This window comes from Gymnoscopelus braueri (genome assembly GCF_963280865.1).
Source record: "Gymnoscopelus braueri genome assembly, chromosome: 4".
Taxonomy (NCBI): Eukaryota; Metazoa; Chordata; class Actinopteri; order Myctophiformes; family Myctophidae; genus Gymnoscopelus; species Gymnoscopelus braueri.
In genome coordinates this window covers 7115296-7139568 of record NC_137605.1, presented here as the reverse complement: position 1 = coordinate 7139568, position 24273 = coordinate 7115296, and the positions used below count along the sequence as shown (strand labels likewise).

The following is a 24273-nucleotide window of genomic DNA, read 5'->3' as shown; positions in this document are numbered from 1 at the left end:
CCAGCCCAAAAGAAGCGACGAGGGGCCACATGAGCACTTTAACATATACATCAGCTATTTGAAAATAGCAGATCTACAAGCTCACAACGCGTCGCGATGCGACTCGTTGTGAGCTTGTAGAGCTTGCAACACCCGAGCGCAACCAAACATAAAATGGCTCGTCTTTTAGTCCTACTGGATCTCTTCTCCACTAGTCCCTCCCTTACATTTTAGACACATTTTTATTTGTTGACGAAATTGTCAATATATTTAGTCTTAGTTTTAGTCATCATAGCTTAGTTTTTATTTAGTTTTCGTCAGTGAAAAAAGGAAGTCGACGAACATTTTTCGTCATAGTTTTAGTCGACGAAATCAACACTAATTTGTACACACTACAAGAGTTATTGTGGTCCTTCAAATGAAAAAGCTTTGAGCGCTGACTTTATTGAGCTGAACAGGTTCATTGCGTCCTGAACTGGTGAAGGACACTTCAACAGGTGTTGAACCCTGGGATGGGATGACTGAACAGATCCTCTGGATTACCCTCAGAAGACAAAGGGAACTAAATAAAGCAAACAAGCAGAATCATCACGTTTGGTTTAGTCTCGCGTAGACCAGACCATCAGAGATCTCAGCCTTCTGATATGTGTCTGGGGAAATATAAATGATACATTCAGTGTGTGGCCCCTATATAACTAACTAACAAACCTACGGCCCGCTGCTTTGAAAACCAGTCCTTGATACCATGTCGGTATGAAGAACCGCCCTAAAGTCTATGCATTGGTTCTGTTATTTTTATTTCTATGTTTTTATTCAGAATGGTTTCCACCCAGTTTCAGCTCATTGATTGAATTTAGACATCACCAGATATATCGCTAGGCGGAGATCTTTGATCATCTGGCTATGCAAGACTACTTTTAAAGGGATAGTTCACCCCCAAAATGATTTTTTTTCTATCGGTCCCATGGAGACTTTAATTCATGGATTTCTTATTTTTTTTCTTGCATTCCTAACTGCCAATAATTTGATGACCAGCGGACCGGTAGGCAGCGGTTCCGGTAGGAGAGACAAAGGAGACTCTTTGTGTCTCCTACAGGAACCCGCTGCTGGTCATCAAATTATTGGCAGTTAGGAATGAGACAAAATATCCATGAATTCAAGTCTCCATGGGGTGACTAATCGATTTTGGGGGTGAACTATCCCTTTAACTCACTTCTAAAATAACACAGCAGACTCCAGGCGGTTCAATTTCACGCAAAATCCAAACGTACGATATAAAAAACACAAGGATCGCCATGACAAGACGGGAATTGATTTCAGTCGGAGTGGCTGCACTATCGCCTGTTCCAATACCAGAGGTGTAAAGTTACTAAGTACATTTACTCAAGTACTGTACTGTACTCAAGCACAATTTTGAGGTATTTTTTTTACTTTCCTTGAGTGTTTACAATTTTCAATAATTTTACTTCTACTCCACTACATTCCAGAGAAAAATGTTGTACTTTTACTCCACTACAATTATTTGAAAACTTAAGTTACAGGTTACTTTGTAGATTTAGATTTTGATTACAAAACATACATTAACCACTTCAACCCTACCTACATTTCGGCCATTTGAAAATAGCCGATCTACAAGCTCACAATGTGTCGCATCGCGACGCATTGTGAGCTTGTAGATCTGCTATTTTCAAAAGATTTTTATACATTTGAAGACTTGAAATGGGACATTCTGCATAATGAGTACTTTTACTTTTGGTACTTTTAAGTACATTTTGATGCCAACACTTTTGTACTTTCACTCAAGTACATTTTGAATTCCGGACAACCGGTAACAGAGTATTTCTATATTGCAATATTGATACTTAAGTAAAAGAGTACTTTTTCCACCTACTGTTCCAATACTGTTAATGGCATATCACCAGTGGTGGAAAAAGTACTCAAATTCTTTACTTAAGTAAAAGTACCAATACTGCAATATAAAAATACTCTGTTACAAGTAAAAGTCCAGAATTAACAATTTACTTGAGTAAAAGTACAAAAGCATTGGCATCAAAATGTACTTAAAGTATCAAAAGTAAAAGTACAAAAATATTTGAAAATAGCAGATCTACAAGCTCACAACGCGTCGCATCGCGACGCGTTGTGAGCTTGTAGATCGGCTATTTTCAAATAGCCTAGGTATAAAATAGGGCTAAAGTGGTTAATGTATGTTTCATAATATAATCATTTATATCTAAAAAGTAACTAGTAACTAAAGTTTTCAAATAATTGTAGTGGATTAAAAGTACAATATTTGCCTCTGAGATGTAGTGGAGTAGAAGTAAAAGTATTGGAAATTGGAAATACTCAAGTAAAGTACAAATACCTCAAAATTGTACTTAAGTACAGTACTTAAGTAAATGTACTTAGTTACTTTCCACCACTGCATATCACGTATCAAAATACCAGATTGCAGTTGCGATTTTTTAGGTTTATTTTTGGTGTCAGCGTCGTCCAACTGTTTTTTTTCTCCGCCATGTCTCCTTTCAGGTGCTGAATGGATTTGTGCTGGTAGTGACGGCTGCGGGCACCATCTTCTACGCGTCCTCCACCATCCAGGACTATCTGGGCTATCCTCAGGTAAATGGGGTCGTGGGGTTCTCTCTCTTTTATCTCGTAAGCTGGCACAAGTTCCCGCCGGTGAGATCTTTCTCTTTTTTGTAGGTTGCCCCTCTCGTGTTACTACCAGTCCACTTTGTTTTCGGTGTAGTGTGACAAGTTTGGCTGCGAGACGATCTTGATTGTGCTCGTATGTGTGCTCTCAACGTGAATGTAAGCCAGGCGGTCCTGCCTGCAGATAATCCCAAGCTTTAAAGGGACTACACCATGAATTTTTACTTTTTCTTCTTTTTTGTGTGTTTTTGGTCTCCCTTACCTCTCTTCTATCCCCAAAAATACCCCAGTTTGAACACTCAGGCTTTCACAGCAAATCTGGGGTTTTCTGTAAATTGGTCTCACAACAGGCCAAACTGATTTGCACCCTGACGTGACGTCACGTCAGGGTACAATCCCTCCCGTTTTTCAGTTCCAACCTTTTTTCTTTTTTTTTTTCTTTTTACTTTTTCCACACAGAACCAGGAGATAACATGCATACAAACTGGCTCAATAGCGCCCCGTGCCAAACAGGACAATGTGGTATTGCAGGTGAAAGTGCTTTATAAGCCAGAGAGAAGTTAGTTGGAATGAGTATATCTGAGGCTTGATTTAGGCTCAAACCTTTTGAAAAACGTTTGAGGGACATAAACAATATGATATTAAATATTATTATTATTTTTTTAATTCATGGTGTAGATCCTTTAACCCATTAAGACCGGGAACGCATCTGTGTCATTTTTATAGTTCTTTGGCTGTTCAAAAATAGCAGATCTACAAGCTCGTAGCGTGGCACCGAGTGCTGCGCTACGAGCTTGTAGATCTGCTATTTTTGAAGAATCGTGAAAATTCGTGCAAATCTTTGAATATATTTTCCAAAGCAAACATTTGTAACTCAAATCTTATCAGTGGCGCCGGCGCCTGTTTAATTAAAGGACACTGTGTCCCCCCACTATTCAGTCCATTTATTTAAAAATTCAGTTTTAAATAAATAATAAAATCAGATTATTATCAAAAATAACCAAATTATCCCCCCCAAAAATCAACAAACCCACCCAAAATAACGCGAAAATGTTATTTTGCACGCGCGCGGTCCACACACGTGCATGTGTCCCTGATGTGTACCCCCACGTCATATTCCGTTCCGGCGCCCCTGAATCTTATTGCTTTTGGGGATTCTAAATGTCTTCTAAATCCTAACAGTTTAATGAAAAAAACGTATGTTTCTATAATATTAGTGGTGCTCAAACTTTTTCATGTCAAGGACCCCCAAAATGATTTGGCTGCGGACCCCTATCTCAAAATGTTTTGTTCCAGGGTCCCCCCCAGAAGCAAAGATTTTGAGTTAAAAATGTTCTATATTCAAAGATTTGCACAAATGTTCACGATTTGTCAAAAATAGCAGATCTACAAGCTCATAACGAGCTTGTAGATCTGCTATTTTTGAATAGCCAATTCGAAATCTAAAGTGACACAGTATGCCAGGGGTCCTCAACAACAAATCTTGAAGGTCCACATATACGTTTTTGAATAAGGCTAGGGTCCGCACATGCACGCGCGCGCGCGATTTTTTGGGCGGATTTTGGCGGATTCGGGTACTTTTCCCCCCGTTTTTGTTACTTTATTTCGGTTTAAGGGTAAAAAAAAAAAAAAAAAAAAAAAATATATTATAATTTTCCCAGGGTCCACAGAGAGGTGTCCCGCGGTCCGGTCATGGACCGCGGTCCGCCTGTTGAGGACCCCTGCAGTATGCGTTCCCGGTCTTAATGGGTTAAACAGGCTATTATCATCTATTACAGAAAACCACTAGAGAAGTGATATATAGGGTTAAAATATCTAAGTATATAATTAGGCAATTGCATATTTATATGGGAAGTGAGTGCACTTTGAGCGCAACGTTCAAAAAACCGTAGCTACTCCTGAAACGGCATTTGGCTTAAAGTAACACATCGTTATCCCTGCCGACATAATAAAACCATTCCTTTATGTTCCATTTTTCATTCCATCATTCAGAAAGTCAGAAATGATGTTAGTGGGGCAACGGCTCCAATGATCACGGTCTAATGACCCCCCTGCCTCAACTAATAATAAGCGTTTGAAATTGACGTGACGTTCGTTGGCAGCTTTGTTAAATGGGATACAAACGGAACCGAATTAAAAACCTGTATTAAAAAAAAAAATTATTTATTAGAATCCGAAAAACAGCAATACAAGCAGTGGTGGAAAGTAACTAAGTACATTTTTGAGGTATTTTTACTTAAGCTTTTGTACTTTTACTTCTACTCCATTACATCTCAGAGGCAAATATTGTACTTTTACTCCACTACAATTATTTGAAAACTTTAATTAGTTACTAGTTACTTTGCAATTATCAATTATTATATTATAAAACATGCATTAACCACTTAAGCCCTATTTTATACATAGGCTATTTGAAAATAGCCGATCCACAAGCTCACAACGCGTCGCATCGCGACGCGTTGTAAGCTTGTAGATCTGCTATTTTCAAACATTTTAGTACTGTTACTTTTGGTACTTTAAGTACATTTTCATACCAATGCTTTTGTACTTTTACTCAAGTCAATTTTGAATTCCGGACTTTCACTTGTAGCGGAGTATCTCTGTATTGCAGTATTGATACTTTTACTTAAGTAAAATATCTTGAGTACTTTTTCCACCACTGAACACAAGATAGAGTTAATTAGGACAGTGGACCTCTTCTCACAATGACCTCTTGCCATGACACAATTGTCTGGAAGAAGGTCATTAGATTGTGTTCTATTGAGTGCAGCCCGTGTTGCTTTTGCTCTTGAATGCGTGCGCTCATGTAGACACGAATTGTGGTATAATCACAACCATACTGCGTCCCCCCTTGCGACCTACACACGGACACGACAAGCATAATCAGGCACCGAGTGCCGCGCTACTCAGCCTGTAGATCTGCTATTTTTGAGTGGTGCTAGCCACTCCAAGGAGTGACTTTGTCTGTGTGTGTGTGTGTCTGTCTGTCTGTGTGTCTGTGTGTATGAGCACGGCCCCTCTGTATGTTTGAGCACAGCCTCAACAGCTGCTGATTGCAACACAAAGACGCAACCAGTTACACTAATTATACACACACACACACACACACACACACACACACACACACACACACACACACACACACACACACACACACACTTTTGAGTAAAAATACTTAACATGAGTAAAAATACTTAAAATGAGTAAAAATACTTAAATATTAGTAAAGATACTTTAAAGTTCCTAAACTGAGTAAAAATACTTAAAATGCGTAAAAATACTTAAATTTAGTAAAAATACTTAAAAGATGTTAAAATGAGTAAAAACACGTAAAAATCTGTAAAAACATTTTAAAGTACTTAAAATTAGTAAAAATACTTTGAAGTCATCAAAGTCTGTAAAAAGTAACTAACGAAATGAACTCATGAAAGGCACCACTCCCTTCACACTGGGTGTGATTTTTTTAAAATGTTTGCAAATCTTTGAATATATATTGTTTTAAAGTGAACATTTTTAACTCAAATATTTGCTTCTGGGGGAGTCCCTGGAACAAAATAGTTTGAGATGGTCGGCGGCCAAAATCCATCATTTTGGGGGTCCTTGACATGAAAAAGTTTGCGCACCACTGACATAGAAACACGCCTTTTTCAGAATAGTGTTGGGATTTAGAAGACATTTGTAGAATCGGCTTCAGGTCTCAATGGGTTAAACCCTGTATGGTTGAGCGGAGTCCCTCATGGCTCTATACGAGTGTCTTCTCTGTTTTCTGTCATCGTGGGAAAAGCTTTCGCAGAAAATAGTAGATCGACGTTTCAGACCCTGTTATTGTTTATGGGCAGCACAGTAAGATGTATTGTGAACACTGGCTTGTAAAGCAGTCTATGTAGTGTTCCCACTAAAGGGGAAAAGGGACATCGTAGTTGTTTTTTTTACTTAGATATAGTTGTCGTGAGTGATATTGCATCAGTCCCGTTTGCACAAGTTGTCAGCAGAATCGAGCCACATCAGGAACACCACACCCTCAGTGACAGTTCACACCGGGAACAATACACAATATGTGAGAGTCTTGGCACGGAGCGAGCATTTCATATTTATGATATGATATTTCATAACAAGAGTGAAAGCAGGAACCGTTGACAGGGCATTCCAGGGCCTTTTCTGAATATCATTACGGGCTCTAATGGTGTGTGTGTGTGTGTGTGTGTGTGTGTGTGTGTGTGTGTGTGTGTGTGTGTGTGTGTATGACACAGGCAATTTACATTGCTTTGAAATGCTTATAAATGATTCAAATAATACATTAAAGAAAAAAATAAAATAATAAATAAGTAAATCAGACAAATAATAATATATGTAAAAAACAACAAAACTTAACATTTGCCTTGAGAGTGGGATCCATCGACAGGAAATAACACCTTTTAGGTGTAGAGACCCGACACACAGCTCTACCCCAGTGGTGGAAAGTAACTAAGCACATTTACTTAAGTACTGTACTTAAGTAAAATCTTTAGGTATTTGTACTTTATTTGAGTATTTCCAATTTCCAATACTTTTACTTATACTCCACTACATCTCAGAGGCAAATATTGTACTTTTACTCCACTACAATTATTTGAAAACTTTAGTTACTAGTTACTTTTCAGATTTCAAATTATTACATTATAAAACATATATTAACCACTTCAGCCCTATTTTATACCTAGGCTATTTGAAAATAGCCGATCTACAAGCTCACAACGCGCCGCATTGCGACGCGTTGTGAGCTTGTAGATCTGCTATTTTCAAATATTTAGTACTTTTACTTTTGATACTTTAAGTACATTTTGATGCCAATACTGTTTTTTACTTACTTTACTTTTACTCAAGTAAATGTTGAATTCTGGACTTTTACTTGTAACAGAGTATTTTTATATTGCAGTGTTGGTACTTTTACTTAAGTAAAGAATTTGAGTACTTTTCCCACCACTGCTCTACCCACATGTAGACTCCAGAGTGTATTGTAGGTTTGTTCACATAAAATGCCCTTGCCATAAACCCTACCCCTTGTCTGCTGGTGTGAACATTTACCGAAAACAACCGTTCTACAAACTCGCACCGTGTGAGCTTGAAAATAGCTTGTAATCTCTTCGCTACTTTTGGCATCTTTGCGTCTGGGGGGGGGTTCCCTGGAACAAAATATTTTGAGATGGGGGTCGGGGGTCGGTCCGCGGCCAAATACATATCATTTTGGGATGAAAAAGTTTGAGAAGCACTGATGTATATAGGAACATACTTTAAAAGAAAAAAAAGTAGGATTTAGAAGACATTTGTAGAATCCCCCAGAAGCAAAGATTTGAGTTAAAAATGTTCGCTTTAAAAATATAAATATATTCAAAGATTTGCACAAAATGTTCACGATTTTTCAAAAATAGCAGATCTACAAGCTCATAGCGCGGCACTCGGTGCCGCGCTATGAGCTTGTAGATCTGCTATTTTTGAATAGCCCAAAGAAACCTAAAAATGACAGAGACGTGTTCCCGGATTGAATGGGATAAGTGTCTAAAGAGAGGGAGAACCGCGCTGTCTCTGCACATTGACACCGTCATTTTGCACATTGTTGTTTGTCTTGTGAATTGCTTTGCATTTAATGTTCTGGCACCTTGACGAAAACCTATTCTGTTGAGTCCCTACTTAATGGCAATCAACCGAACAAAGTCGTTCTGGATTGAGAGGAAATGAGCAGTATTGATGTATGCTTTGTATTGATTTGAACGTTATGTTTGCATTGTCTCTAGTCTGATGTCATTCACATGTCTGTGTATGACTTCATCCATGCGGAGGACAGAGCAGAGTTCCAGCGCCACCTCCACTGGGCCCTGCGGTCACCTCAAGACGAGGGTAAGGTCACATAGGATGGCATTTTTTTATGTTTTTATGTTTTTTCGGCTCTTATGCTGGTCTCTCTTTCTCATGACATTTTTTTTTTCTTTTGAAAAAAGGATGTTCATTTAAAGGACAACTTTGTTTTTTTTACAACCAAGGTTTATGTTTTAGCTTGTAATTAAAGTAAATAAAAGATGAGTGTTAAAAATGTTTCATTTACTGCTTTCTATCCACCTGTTTCCTAGGCTTTTCACTTCCTGTGTGTGTTCCACTTCCTGTCGATTTGATCCAATGAAATCCAATGAAACTGGTCAGATGACTAATGATATCCAATGAAATCCGACAGGAAGTGGAAAACACACAGCCTAGGAAACAGGTGAATAGTTTTAGCAATTTTCGTGATCATTTTTACAGTGGGCGGGGGCATTCTGTCCGGTGGTTAAATATGTATTTTTTTACACAATAAAAAAGGTCCCGTGGTCTTTGATGGCCAGATGTGAGTTATTGGGGGCTAGAAGAGCTACTGTAAATAATATTAAAGAAATCTCTGGGCAAAAAAAGATATATTTAGCCACCTGCCCGAATGCCCCCGCCCACTGTAAAAAAACCCCATAGAAAGCAGTAAATGAAAAAAATGTAACACTCATCTTTCATTTACTTTAATTACAAACTAAAACATAAACATTGGTTGTAAAAAAAAAAAAGTTGTCCTTTAACTGGACAAATGCTATGGTGCTTTTCCACTGCATGGTAGATCGGCTCCGCTGGGTTTTCCATTACGCTAAAGTACCTGGTCCTTTTTTAGTATCGCATCTGCGGAGCTTCCAACCGAGTTGTGGTGATACTAAAAGACGCGTAAACTGATTGGTCACAGAGAATCGTCACTATATCGTCATTGCATAATTGCGTCGTGGCGGGCTTCCCTATACCGCATAGAAGCTCCTGAATACTCCTAACAAGCTTAAGGTCCTTGCACACAGAGCCCAATGCGATTCTTTTTTTGTCTATCAGTTTTCAATGCGTTCCGGAAAAATGCAAGAATGGAAGTGGGTTGGTTTGATTGAGAAAAAAAAAAGACGCATCATCGCCAACACTCTGCGGACCACAATTTCTGAGTAGGTGTGCAAGAGGTCATAGAGAAGAAGGGTGTGTTCCTTAAAAAAAAAAGAAAATTTCTCAGAAACTGTTTGGTTGGACTGTACAGGTGAAATAGATTTTTTTTCTAGACAGCATTAACATTGGCTTTAACTTTAACTTTAACCCATTACATTCATTCATTCATAGCGCGGCACCAAGTGCCACGCTATGAGCTTGTAGATCTGCAAAAAAAATTTAATCGTGAAAAAATATTTTTTATATATATATCTTTTTAAACGGTTAGGATTTAGAAAACATTTTTAAAAATCGGACTCAGGCCTTAATGGGTTAATGAAAATAAATGAAATCCGCACACCACTTATTAGTCAGGGGATACTAGCAGAAAAATGTCCAATCTTGGAATAAATTCCTTACCAAAAAAAATCTTCACCAATGTGTTTGTAAAAGTGTCTAGTAACACATCTCACAAAGACTGAAATGCAGTCTCCCTAGGAGAATTTTTGACAGCTGCTGAAAGTTGGGGTACCCACCATAACCTTATGCAGGAAAAAAAAAAAAAAAAAAAGTATTCTGTTTTAAGTAGCATGTGAGGGGTCAAACTAGGGTGTTTTTACGATTCTGAATCCATTGCAAGCATTTGTTTTGCACCAAAACCACTCCTTGGGCTAAAAACGGCCCAATCTCAATGGGCTTTTTACACAAAAAGTATACCTGGAAAAGGATGGCTATGGCAAAGGTTTGCAAAAAAAAAAATAGCAGATCTACAAGCTCATAGTGCGGCACTCGGTGCCGCGCTTTGAGCTTGTAGATCTGCTATTTTTGAATAGCCAAAGACGCGTTCCCGGTCTTAAAGGGTTAAGTCTGGGATGTATAAATATTTAACTAACGAAAGGTATTAACAAGAGATTGTTACTAAATGATAACTACATTGGATCCATTGGAACACAAGTAATTTTTTCCCCCCCATTTCCCATACAAGGTTTCCGTTAATCAAACGTTTTGACAGATATATCATGTGTTGCTCATTAACACGTGCAGCAGTTCCCTGACGGCTGCGGCGGGGGCTCTACACAACTATGCGGCTGCAGCTGCGCTCCATCAATGCTCTCTATGCGAACCATCTGCCCGTGTAGCTGCCGTATAGAACGCGGAAAATTCAGCCAGGCGTTTGTTTGGCTCGCTCCCCCCGCTGAAAGGAGATACAGTGGTGAAGCATAAAAATGAGCACCGGTGTGAAATGGAAACCCCCCCCGGGGCACATATCACCCAACAACACACACCAGCTGTGATGCTTGGCCAGGCAGGTGCACCTTGGCAGGCAGGTGCCAGTTCAAGGCTGGCTGCCTCTAAAATGGCCTTGGCTTCCTGGGGGATCGGTAACCTCACGCTAGTGTTGGATGACCCACCGACTCCACAGGGCATTGCACACAGCATGGGGTTTGGATGTCTCCCGCCCCTACACACACAGTCACAGGCTACATAGGTTTTTAACCCATTAAGACCTGAGGCCATTCTTTAAAAAAATCTAAATCCTAACAGTTTTTTGAAAAAAATGTAAAAAATATTTTTTCAAGATTTTTCAAAAATAGCAGATATACAAGCTCGTAGCGCGGCACTCGGTGCCGCGCTATGAGCTTGTATATCTGCTATTTTTGAATAGCCAAAGAAATCTAAAGTGACACAGAAGCGTTCCAGGTATCAAAGGGTTAAAGAGGGAAACGGTAAGAGGTGTGAGGTCAGCCTTGCTTGGCAGTCGGCCATTAAGGAGCTCGAAAAGTTGTGTATTATTTCTACTAGACCATACCCGTGGGGGGGATATTCGCACATGATCTGGCAACCCCGGGAGCCAGCGAACACAAAAACGTCAATAAACAGCTGAGATTTCGTGTAATCGGGAAAAAACGGGCTTCGCTGTTAGGTGCACACGGTAAGGGTCAATGGCTGTGTGCAAATTCCGATCAATCGCTCGCAGCCACTGAGGAGAACCGGGCAGAACAGTTATTTCTATGTGCTTTCCCAGAAAATAAAGAGTTTTTGGTCAATAGCAAAAACCCACGGTGGAACGTATCTTTGAATACTGTATTATATATTTTAAAGCCAACATTTGTAACTCAAATGTTTGCTTCTGGGGGGTCCCTGGAACATTTTAGATGGGGGTCTACGGCCAAATACATATACATTTTGGGTGGTCCTTGACATGAAAACGTGAGAACCACTGATTACAGCAACATAAGTTTAAAAATAATAATTTCGAAGACATTTGTAGAATCCCTAAGAAGCAAAGACTTGAGTTAAAATGTTCACTTTAAAAAAAATATATATATTCAAAGATTTGCACGCATTTTCATGATTTCTCAAAAAATAGCAGATCTACAAGCTCGTAGCGCGGCACTCGGTGCCGCGCTATGAGCTTGTATATCTGCTATTTTTAAATAGCCCAAAGAAATCTAAAAATGACACAGATGCGTTCCCGGTCTTAATGGGTTAAAGGGCAATGACACTTTGGTAGAAGTTTGGGTTGCGTCACGATACTTCCTCCCGCGATAAATAATCGATATACTGCCGAAAAATATCGATATTAAAAATAAACGTTTTTTTTTCTCCGACTCTGTATTTATGTGATGATGATTTTGAACTGTTTGGTGCTATTTTATGTGTTTATGAATTGAATACAAGGACTCTCGTGATATATCGTTGGTGAAATTTCATGAAATATATCGTGATATCGCAATATATCGAATATCGTGATATTATTGTTATCGAGGGCCTAATATCGCCACAGATAACGCCCAACTCAAAATATTTTGTTCCAGGGACCCCCCAGAAGCAAAGATTTGAGTTAAAAATGTTCGCTTTAAAACAATATATATTCAAAGATTTGCACACATTTTCGCGATTTTTGAATAGCCAAAGTGTGAAATAATGCTTTTTTAGCTCAAATCAAAAAACGACACAGATGCGTTCCAGGTCTTAATGGGTTAAGCAGTTGTTAAACATTTCCAGCTGTTGAAATGCACTCTTTCTTGCTCCTCTCCAAGGCGGTGAGGATTCGAGGGACCTTCAGAGATACTGCACCCCGGAGCAGCTTCCACCCGAGGACTCCACGTTTCTCCAGCGCAACTTTGTGTGCCGGTTCAGATGCCTGTTGGATTGCTCCTCTGGATTTCTTGTAAGTTGACAGAATAAATGGTGCAGGAACTAAAGCTGGCATGGATACTCCAAGCCAGGTCAAACTTGTGTCGGCTTGCCGAACCGGACAAATTTCTCTGAGGGCGAAATTGTTCTGTACTCGATGTGGCACCCCTCTGAGCTAGACCCTGCCCACTGCACCCCAAAATGATATATACTTGGCCGCGGACCCCCATCTGAAAAGGTTTTGTGCCAGGGACCCCAGAAGAGAACATTTATGTAAAACAAATGTACAAGCTCGCAGCACGGCACGTTGTGAGCTTGTAGATCTGCTAGTTTTGAATAGCCAACGTATAAATTATTGCGATGCTACATTAACTATTTTAGCTGGGGACCCCCTGGAACCCCCCTCACTTTCAGCGTGTTTTGACATCATTTCTCTTAACTCTCTCATTGCCAATGAAATAAAAAAATATGTTTATACCGTGCCAGCAATTTGTTTTAAGTAAAAAAAATAAATAAGTTAAACAAAAATATATATGAACTTCATATGAAGTTCATATATATATATATATATTTTTTAAACTCAGGATAACTCGTTCTTGGCACTGAGGGCATTCAGAAAAAACTCGGGATAACTCGTTTTTGGCACTGTGAGAGTTAAGAGACGTTGCCATTTCTGGTGACAGAAACGCGTATGCTGTCTCTCTCCATTAATGAATTACCATCTGGTTGCGTTTTTAGTCCCCTCAGAGAGGGATTATGGAGGTTTGTACTTCCTAACCTCCTCGGACAACCTCTCTACGATACTGTCCATGGTACGTTGCCCGGCAGATTGCAGAAAATAAAACAGATTAAGCTCCAGGGGGCGGGAGTTCAAACTGGGGTTAAATACCTGTGGCCCTGAAGTTGGTGTGGTGTTGTGTTGAGAGACTAATTTCACTAACGAGCGGCCGTTAATTCTCTCTGGTGGATGGGTTCATGAGGCGGTTACAGAGTTCGATGAGTCCAACTTGCCTGCAGGAAATGAACTGCAACAGTTGTGTTTTAACCCATTAAGACCTGAAACGCGCATCTGTGTAATCTTTTTGATTTGAGCTAAAAAACATTATTTTACACTTTTGGCTATTCAAAAATAGCAGATCTACAAGCTCATAGCGCGGCACCGAGTGCCGCGCTACGAGCTTGTAGATCTGCTATTTTTGAATAATCGTGAAAATGTGTGCAAATCTTTGAATATTTATTCTTTTAAAGTGAACATTTTTATCTCAAATCTTTGCTTCTGGGGGTCCCTGGAACAAACTATTTTGAGATGTGGGTCGGCGGCCAAATACACATCATTTTGGGGTCCTTGACATGAAAAAGTTTGAGAACCACTGATATAGAAACATACGTTTTTCAGGAAACTGTTTTTCAGAAGACATTTGTAGAATCATTTTGTAGAATCGGCTTCAGGTCTTAATGGGTTAAAATGAAGAATAACATTTAATGTTAACGAGTTAATAGCTTCGCTAATGTGTTTGCCTTGAGCTTGAATTATGTCTTTTGATGTAACTTCAACCAGTGCAGTGTAGGACTTTTACCCCCCTGTTACGTTGTGACGTAACAAATAAAAGGCCACAGTGTGTTACAAGTCAAGCTAACGGATTGATCAAATCTAATGAAACGGCAACAGTGTGCTGTTCTTGTCCTCTGGTTCAACTCCGCCGCGAACCTTTCCACTCTGCAGGAGAACAAAACCATGGCAACACAAATTGTAACTAAACTTAAAGTTTCCTTATCAGAATGACTGTGATTTCCCTTATCTTCACCCTTTGATGCAGGTTAATAAGGAGTGTCATTTAATGTGTCCACTGCTAGCCCTTTTCACTTCAAAGGCGCCATTTACACTCTTGTCGTACGGCGGTGGTGCGTGCCGTAAATGGCCAATCTACAAGCATACTGTACATCGCGTCACAGATGCTCCGCGTTGTGAGCTTATAGATCGGCTATTTTTGGTGAGTGATACCGCCACACAACACAACAGAGCATAAACCAGGCATAACCATTGGGAACCCAGCATCCGTATTCTGGGGGTAACATACGCCAAAAATAGCAGATCTACAAGCTCACAGTGAGCTTGTATATTGGCTATTTTTGGCGAGTGACACCGCCATACAACAGAGCATGAACCAGGCATAACAATTCAAAACCCAACATCCGTATTCTGGGGGGAACATACGCCAAAAATAGCAGATCTACAAGCTCACAACGTGCCGCGCTGCGACACCTTGTGAGCTTGTAGATCGGCTATTTTTGGCAAACAGATTTTGGTGTAGACGGGAAAAAGCGGTCAAAGTGCGGTTGTTGTTACTCAAGTTCGGTTCTCTGAGACTAAGAGGGTTTAAGTGACGAGCAGTGGGTTCTGGTAGGAGACACAAAGAGTCTCCTTTGTGTCTCCTACTGGAACCGCTGCTGGTCATCGAATCATTGGCTCAGGAATGCGACATAAACAAAAAAATACTAGTGAATTCAAGTCTCCATGGGGTGAGTAATATATAGGGGAAAAAAGTCATTTTGGGGGTGAACTATCCCTTTAACCCATTAAGACCTGAATCCGATTCTACAAAGTGTCTTCTAAATCCCAACTGTTTTCTGAAAAAACGTATGTTTCTATATCAGTGGTGCTCAAACTTTTTCATGTCAAGGACCCCCAAAATTATATGTATTTGGCCGCGGACGCCCATCTCAAAATATTTTGTTCCAGGGACCCCCAGAAGCAAAGAATAGAGTTAAAAGTGTTCGCTTTAAACAATATATATTCAAAGATTTGCACACATTTTCACGAATTTTCAAAAATAGCAGATCTACAAGCTCGTAGCGCGGCACTCGGTGCCGCGCTACGAGCTTGTAGATCTGCTATTTTTGAATAGCCCAAAGTGTGAAATAATGCTTTTTTAGCTCAAATGAAAAAGTGACACAGATGCGTTCCAGGTCTTAATGGGGTTAAGTGCCACCACACTGTCTCCTTGTCACGCCCCTTATCTGTGGCTTTCTCCCGTCGACCCCCTAGGCCCTGAACTTCCACGGGCGTCTGAAGTTCCTGCACGGTCAGAACGAGAAGGACGAGCAGGGCAAGCCCGTCCCGCCTCAGCTGGCCCTGTTCGCCATGGCCTCTCCGTTGCAGCCGCTCTCCATCCTGGAGATCCGCACCAAGAACTACTTCTTCAAAACCAAGCACAAGCTGGACTTCACCCCCACCGCCTGCGATGCCAAGTGGGTCACGCAGTCCGCTTGCTTTTTTATCGCCTCCCCCCCCCCCCCACACCCCCGTCCTTCAGCTGTTATTATGTTTTATTATACTTGGTGGATAATTCACCGTGCAAATCTGTTGTTTTTAAAGCTGCAATCCATTACTTTTTAGTGAATAAAATGTCATTTTGACCAATCTGTATGGTAGTGTATGTTAATACAATATATTAACTAGTACATGTGTATGGTAGTGTATGTTAATACAATATATTAACTAGTACATCTGTATGGTAGTGCATGTTAATACAATATATTAACTAGTACATCTGTATGGTAGAGTATAACTAACACCACTGCCGTGTTGATTTCGTCGACTAAAACTATGACGAAAAAATGGTTGTCGGCTACCTTTTTTTAATGACGGAAACTAAATAAAAACTCAATAAAAACACATTTATTATGACTGAAACTAAGGCTAAATATATTGACAATTTTGTCAACAAATAAAAACTAGACTAAAATGTTAGTGAGGGACGAGTGGACCAGCAGAACTAAAAGACAAGTCATTTTATGTTTGGTTGCGCTCGGTGTAGCGCTCTGAAAATAGCAGATCTACAAGATCACACTTGTAGATCGGCTATTTTCAGCATGCAACCAAGTGTAAAATCAGCCATTACAACGCCATGAAGGCGTTAAGTTATACTTATGTTCACTTAAGTTAAGTTATACTTATGTTCACTTTATGAAATTAAATACAAATACATTGGACATAAAAAAGACGATATAATTTTAATACTAGTCATTAAGCTACTAATATAGGCTGAAGTAATTAAAGCGGGTCATGTTTGGAATTGGAACAGCTGAAATCAATAATGTATCAGTATTCCCCCCGGGCCGCCAGTTGCCCATGTAGGGCCTAGTGTGTATTTACGGAAGTAACAATAAAACTCGTTCTAATTTGTAAAATATGCTGTGTTTCTCTTTGCAGAGGCCGGGTCGTGATGGGCTACACGGACGCAGAGTTCTGCTGCAAAGGCTCAGGCTACCAGTTCGTCCACGCTGCAGACATGCTGCACTGCTCTGAGCACCACATGCGCAGTACGTTCATTTGGTCCTTCATTGAGGGGGGGGGCGGCTCCAGGCAGTGGTGGAAAAAGTACTCACATGTTTTACTTAAGTAAAAGTATCAATACTGCAATGCAGAAGCACTCTGTTACAGGTAAAAGTCTGGTGTTCAAAATTTACTTGAGTAAAAGTACAAAAGTTTGGGGATCAAAATGTACTTAAAGTGCCAAAAGTAAAAGTACTGAAATGTTTGAAAATAGCTGATCTACAAGCTCACAACGCGTCGCGTAGGCCGAACTCAGAATCGCCGGTGTTTACCTTACACAAAAACGCTAGTAAACAGCTTACATTTTGGGAAATGAAAAAAGGCGTCGGGGTTGCGTGCATATGCTATAATGGTCAATGCCCATGTGTCCAAGTTCAGAATAATTGCTCAAGCCACTGTGGAAAACCCTGCTGAACAGACAGGTTTTGATGACAGAGCTTTCCTTGATGGGGAGTGCCAAGCAGGGAGGCATCATCGGGTACCATTCTTTTTAGTCTTCCTTGGTATGACCCGGCCGGGGGATTGAACCCTGACCTCCCATTCTCAGGGCGGACACTCTAACCACAAGGCCACTGAGCTGGTTGAATTATTTTTTTTTGTTTACTTTATTTCAAAAAGCAAAAACCTTACAAAAGAAGGTTGCAGCAGATTGAGGATAAACACAAAAATGTCCTTAGACTTATTTACCTTATAGTCCTCTCACAAACATGCAACAATGATCACAAAACAAATGACAATGACATCATTTAAAGACGATCCCTGACCTGAGTAAAAAAAACAAAACATAGACTGGACCATAGACAGCCTGGCCAGGATGACCCTGGATTCATGGGATTAAAGTTCTCAGTCGTCATTTAGATGCTATAGAAGCCAGCATGTCTTCTATGGAAGCCTGCTGCGCAGCGAAAATAGCCGATCTACAAGCTCGTAGATAGGCTATTTTTGTTTTTGTTTTCTTTCTTTTTAAGATTAGAGCATTTGAAGTGGCCAAACTAGCAATATGTTAACACATTCCATGCCAGAGGTTAATCTCATAATGTACTCACCAGTGCCAACGTTTTATTGTTGTTTTTTTGTTTTTTTCACGTCGCCATAGACCTTGTTAAAATCCTTAAGATTGAGCTCTGCACTGTGTGTAAACATCGCCCAGATCTCCCTGCGTCTACCAGAAAAAAACACTTGTCAAACGGAGCTCCATGGTTGTAGTTAGAGCGGTTTACGTTAAACGGTGATATGCGAGGAGAAAAAACTACAAGGAGAACATTGAGTTTCAGTTTCGTCATTAGAACGAGGGCCGACGGCATCGGCAAAACCGGATCCCAAATAATTCTGTTTCCGGTTGTCAAACCGGAACCGGAAATGTATCAAAACATTCCGAAAGTGCACCTCGAGTGATATCAACGCGAACCGGCGGTTCGCGTAGATCTACGCGATTGGCACGCTGCGGCTTTAAATAGGTTCGCGTAGATTGGCATTCAATGTGTTAAGAAGCGTTTTTCATAAAACTCCGATATATCTCCGATATTTCATAAAAGCAAAGAGCAAAGCCTCGATCTGTGATTTCTTCATCTTGTTGGCAGCATGTAGAACAGCAGGAACAATATGACTAAAACATAATTCTAAATATTGTGTTAAATGTTTAGGAAACAGAGCTCTGCTCCTTCTACACTGTTTCACAAATCACATAACTTGGCCATACACATTCTTTTCGTGAGATCTTATTGCTTATATATATTGCTTATATGCTTTAATCCATGTGAATTCCCTTGTCCAAATGTGTGTTGTGTTGCCGTCCACAGTGATGAAGACGGGAGAGAGCGGGATGACCGTGTTCAGACTGCTGACCAAGCTCAACGGCTGGGTGTGGGTGCAGTCCAACGCTCGACTCGTGTATAAGAACGCACGGCCGGACTTCATCATTTGCAGCGAGCGAGTCCTGACGTACGTTTTTTTTTTTTTACTAGCCATTCATCTTGACCACATTAATTAACCCATTAAGACCTGAGGCTAATTCTACAAATGCCTTCAAATGAGTAGTTTTACTGTACTTTTTGGTTTTCAGTCATGAGGCAGGCAAACCATGCATTTTGCTTCCTCGCTACACGGCTAGGCCTGCCACAATTATTTCATAATCGTCTAATCGCAATTATTTGAGATAACCGCAATTATTTTTTTTCACATTTTCAAATATAAAAAATAGCAGAAATAGCAGATCTACAAGCTTACAACGCGTCGTGACGCGTTGTAAGCTTGTAAATCTGCTATTTCTGCTATTTTTACTTGTATAAAATGATTACAAATGTCAATAATTTATTTGTATATTAAATTATTTGTCTTATCTGCCCTGTGCGATTTTTTATTACGAAGCCTAAAAGGCAAACAGATTTTTATTCTAGTACAGAGGTCTTCAACAGGGGGTCCGCGACCCCTAGGGGGTCCGCGGAGGTACTGCAGGGGGTCCGCGAAATTGTTGTTTGATTAAACAATATTTAAAACAATTTTAAAACCTTTTTTCTTTTTTTCAAAACATTCAAATTGTCTTTTAAACATAACATGAATCCACCATATTTTTTTCATGTTTAGAGATACACAATTTTATACATAAATATACAATATATGTGGTAGCCCCCCCTACCCTACGAGGTAGGGGGTCCTTGCTCTATCTCCCCATCAGTTTGGGGGTCCCTGGACTGAAAAGGTTGACGACCCCTGTTCTAGTATGTTCCAATGTTCAATGCCAAACACACAATTAAATCGTCAACTTTAAATGTGTAACCGTGACAGCCCTAATACACGGCTGGTGCTCAACAAGCCGCTAGCGTGTCGTTTGACCTTCACTCCATACCTTATGTTTCCGTGTGTGTTTTTGAGTGGTGCTAGCCACTCCAAGGAGTGACTTTGTCCGTGTGTCCGTCCGTATGTTTGAGCACAGCCTCAACAGCTGCGGCTGATTGCAACACAAAGATGCAACCAGTTACACTAATTATACACACACACACACACACACACACACACACACACACACACACACACACACACACTTTTGAGTAAAAATACTTAAAATGAGTAAAAAATACTTAAAATGAGTAAAAATACTTAAATATTAGTAAAGATACTTTAAAGTTCCTAAACTGAGTAAAAATACTTAAAATTAGTAAAAATACTTAAAATGAGTAAAAATACTTAAAATATGTTAAAATGAGTAAAAACACGTAAAAATGAATAAAAAACATTTTAAAGTACTTAAAATGAGTAAAAATACTTTGAAATCATCAAAGTCTGCAAAAAGCAACTAATGAAATGAACTCATGAAAGGCACCACTCTCTTCACACTGGGTGTGATTTTTTTTTTAGGGACGAGGAGGGAGAGGAGAACATGAAGAAGAGGAGCGTGCAGGTGTTCAGTTACACCACCGGGGAGGCTGTGCTTTACGACTCCGACTTCACCCAGGCGCCGGCGGGGAGTCCCCCCACCACCACCAACAACAACAACAACAACCAGGAAGTAGAAACCCTCAACCCGGACTCCCTGCTGGGCTCGCTGATGAAACAGGACATGAAGTCCATCTACCCGTGTCACGCCTCCCACGGCGAGCACGCTCCCGCCGCCCCGCCGCCGCCTCCGCCTCCTCCGGACGACTCGGCTGACCCGGCGGGAGGAGGTTAGTTAGTTAGTTAGTTAACCCTTTAAGACCGGGGGACGCATCTGTGTAACCACTTTATCCATATTTTATACTTTTGACTATTCAAAAATAGCAGATATACAAGCTCATAGCGCGGCACCGAGTGCCGCGCTATGAGCTTGTAGATCTGCTATTTCTTTTTTAATCGTGTTTTTTTTTTGCAAATCTTTGAATATATATCTATAAAGCAATTGTTTTTTACTCAAATCTTTGCTTCTGGGGGTCCCTGGAATTTTTTTTTTTGAGATGGGGGTCCGCAGCCAAATACATATCGTTGTGGGGCTCCTTGACACTGACATTAATATTATAGCAACATAAGTGTTTCAGAAAACTGTTTTAAACTGATTTAGAAGACATTTGTAGAATCCCCAGAAGCAATAACATTTTAGCTAGAAATGCTCGCTTTAAATATATATATATTCAAAGATTTGCAACATTTTTCACGATTTTTCAAAAATAGCAGATCTACAAGCTCATAGCGCGGCACTCGGTGCCGCGCTATGAGCTTGTATATCTGCTATTTTTGAATAGCCCAACGAAATCTAAAAATGACACACAGATGCGTTCTCAGGTTTTAAAGAGTTAGTTAGTTAGTTAGTTTATTTATTTCGGTCAAGACAAAACAGTTGAACATACAGTATACTTAGTCAACATGATGACTATTTGGCCGAAAAGGTGTGGGCTGAAGCCGAAGCTTATTTTGCCCACCTTATTACCAAAAATAAATGATCATAGTGGTATAAAGAAAACGTAAGCGCAAACAAAAGAAAATGAACCAACACAAAGCTTCAAATATTACATTTCAGAACAGACGAAAACAAAAATAAACTACATTTCGGTTTACATTAGCTTTCCAGACGTAAACAATTTGTATATACCCTTTACTAATTTAATTATAACAATATCTTCTATCACTAGTATCATTTTTACCATCACTATTTAGAATTATTTTTATTAACTTAATAATTAACTTTTCTGTTTTCTTCCAAATTGTTAGGTTACATTTGTATTTAATAGTTGAATCAATATATATCTCAAAATATCTTCATGCACATAATATATGCATTCAAATACACATCCACAAACATATATGTATATGTGCGTATGAAAGGATACACACAACATATATGGGTACACACTTTCATCTTTTTACTTATTCATTGCATTGATGCTATATATCTATCAATTACCTTTGCTTTGTATAATTTCTTGTATGTTTTTATTTAGTTTTTTAATGTCGTTATCCTTTAATGTCGGTAGGTGACTACGGACGCGTCTTCTCCAGCAGCTGGCAGGAGAGCTTCCTGTCCCTGTCCGAGAGCTCCGTCTTCATGTTCGAGCCGCCGCAGCAGCGCCCGGTGGAGGAGGACGCCGAGCTGTGGAGCTTCATGAGGAGCCTGGGGATCTGCAGGGAGGACCTGGAGCTTTTCCAGCAGGACGAGACGTTCCTCAACGTGGAGCTGGACGTCGGAGACACCGTTCCGGATTTCACCGAGGAGATTCTGTCCTATGTGCAGGAATCTCTGAGGCAAAGGACAGACGGTGTCCTTTCTGGCCACGCCGACAGATTAGGGGGTCAAGATCTTAGTGGCTGCAACTCTCTGGTCCTTCAGCAGCGTGTGAACTTACACCAGCAACCGGAAGAGCAGCAGCAATCGGCCTTGGCCCGACAGCCAGCCGTGACCTCTTGTTGGGAGGAACAGCAAGCCATGCTGCCTCAGCTACAGCCCCAGGCCCGGCTGCTGTCCCAGTCCATGCCCCAGTCCATGCCACAGTCCATGCCCCAGTCCATGCCCCAGTCCATGACCCAGTCCATGCCACAGTCCATGCCCCAGTCCATGACCCAGTCCATGCCACAGTCCATGCCCCAGTCCATGCCCCAGTCCATGCCCCAGTCCATGCCCCAGTCCATGACCCAGTCCATGCCACAGTCCATGGCCATGTCCCTGCCCCTGTCCATGACCCAGTCCATGCCTCAGTCCATGGCACAGTCCATGCCCCAGTCCATGGCACAGTCCATGCCCCAGTCCATGACCCAGTCCATGGCCATGTCCCTGCCCCAGTCCCTGCAACAATCCATGCCCCAGTCCCTGCAACAGTGCATGCCCCAGTCCCTGCAACAATGCATGCCCCAGTCTATGCCCCAGTCCCTGCAACAATGCATGCCCCAGTCTATGCCCCAGTCCCTGCAACAATGCATGCCCCAGTCCCTGCAACAATCCATGCCCCTGGCCCAGTCCCTGCAACAATCCATGCCCCTGGCCCAGTCCCTGCAACAATGCATGCCCCAGTCCCTGCAACAATCCATGCCCCTGCCCCAGTGCCTGCAACAACCCATGCCCCAGTCCCTGCAACAATCCATGCCCCTGCCCCAGTCCCTGCAACAATCAATGCCCCTGCCCCAGTCCCTGCAACAACCCATGCCCCAGTCCCTGCTACAACCCATGCCACAGTCCCTGCAGCAATCCTTTCCCCAGGCCCTGCCTCAATCCCTGCCCCATTCATTTCAGTACAAACAACAAGCACTCATCCAACAGCAGCCTTCGCATCCACAGACACTCGCGCCGACCGCTGAGCACCAGCTGCACAGTCAGGCACAGCCCTTAACGCCACAGCAGTACCAGCCTCCATATGGACAGCCATGCCAACAGCAGCAGCATGTGTTCCCCCTCTCACAACCTGTCCAATGTACGCAGCAGCAGCAGCAGCAGCAGCAGCAGCAGCAGCAGCAGCAGCAGCAGCAGCAGCAGCAGCTGTGTTACGTACCCAAACCTTATCAGGCTGCAGTGAATAATAGCTATGGCTTCTTAAGCCAAGAAGGTGGCGGCAGCAGCGGCCAGCATGTCGCCACCTTATTCCACATGGATCAGACCGGCCTTAGGAGAGACGGCCAGCCCCAGCATGCATACATCCATCTGGGACAAACGTCTCGGGGCCTGTTGAACACAGGTTCTACTCCCCGCATGCAAGCCCTTAACTGTGCGTCTGCAGGCCAAAGCGTGGGCGGAATGGCGTCTGGAGCAGAGGCACAGCAGAACGGCAGTGGGCCTCCTCTTGTGTGGAATATAGACACACCGCTCCTGTACCAGCAGCAACAGCAGCTTCCTGCGGACCCTCAGACCACCAGCAAGGCATTTACCATGCACATCAACACCACAGATCAGCCACACACAATGCAGGTAAGACCACTGTCTTAATCAGTCACAACTACCCAAACTCCGGTACAGTGTTAATTTCGTCGACTAAACCTTTGACAACGTTTTTTCCGTCGACTAGCTTTTTCCGTTGATGGAAACGCAATAAAAATGATGACTAAAACCATGACAAAATATATTTACAATTTCTTCAATTAATAAAAAATTGACACAATGTTAGGGAGGGACTAGTGTAGAAGAGATCCAGTAGAACTAAGACAAGTCATTTTGTGCTTGGTTGTGCGCGGGTTTCGCGTTCCGAAAATAGCCCGTTGTGTGAGCTTGTAGATCAGCTATTTTCGCCATGCAGCCAAGTATAAATCAGGCGTTACGATGC

General features: G+C 41.3%; 1 protein-coding gene across 1 annotated transcript in view; it reads left to right on the top strand.

Moving 5' to 3' along the window:
- LOC308084338 (aryl hydrocarbon receptor-like) overlaps nucleotides 1-24273 on the top strand; it is a 42705-nt gene that overhangs the window by 14198 nt on the left and 4234 nt on the right. Inside the window, exons 4-11 of the mRNA XM_080426944.1 lie at nucleotides 2509-2598; nucleotides 8403-8505; nucleotides 12627-12757; nucleotides 15770-15972; nucleotides 16937-17046; nucleotides 18859-19000; nucleotides 20414-20721; nucleotides 22003-23921. Coding sequence (XP_080283070.1) covers nucleotides 2509-2598; nucleotides 8403-8505; nucleotides 12627-12757; nucleotides 15770-15972; nucleotides 16937-17046; nucleotides 18859-19000; nucleotides 20414-20721; nucleotides 22003-23921 — 3006 coding nt within the window. The remainder of the gene's footprint in view (nucleotides 1-2508; nucleotides 2599-8402; nucleotides 8506-12626; nucleotides 12758-15769; nucleotides 15973-16936; nucleotides 17047-18858; nucleotides 19001-20413; nucleotides 20722-22002; nucleotides 23922-24273) is intronic.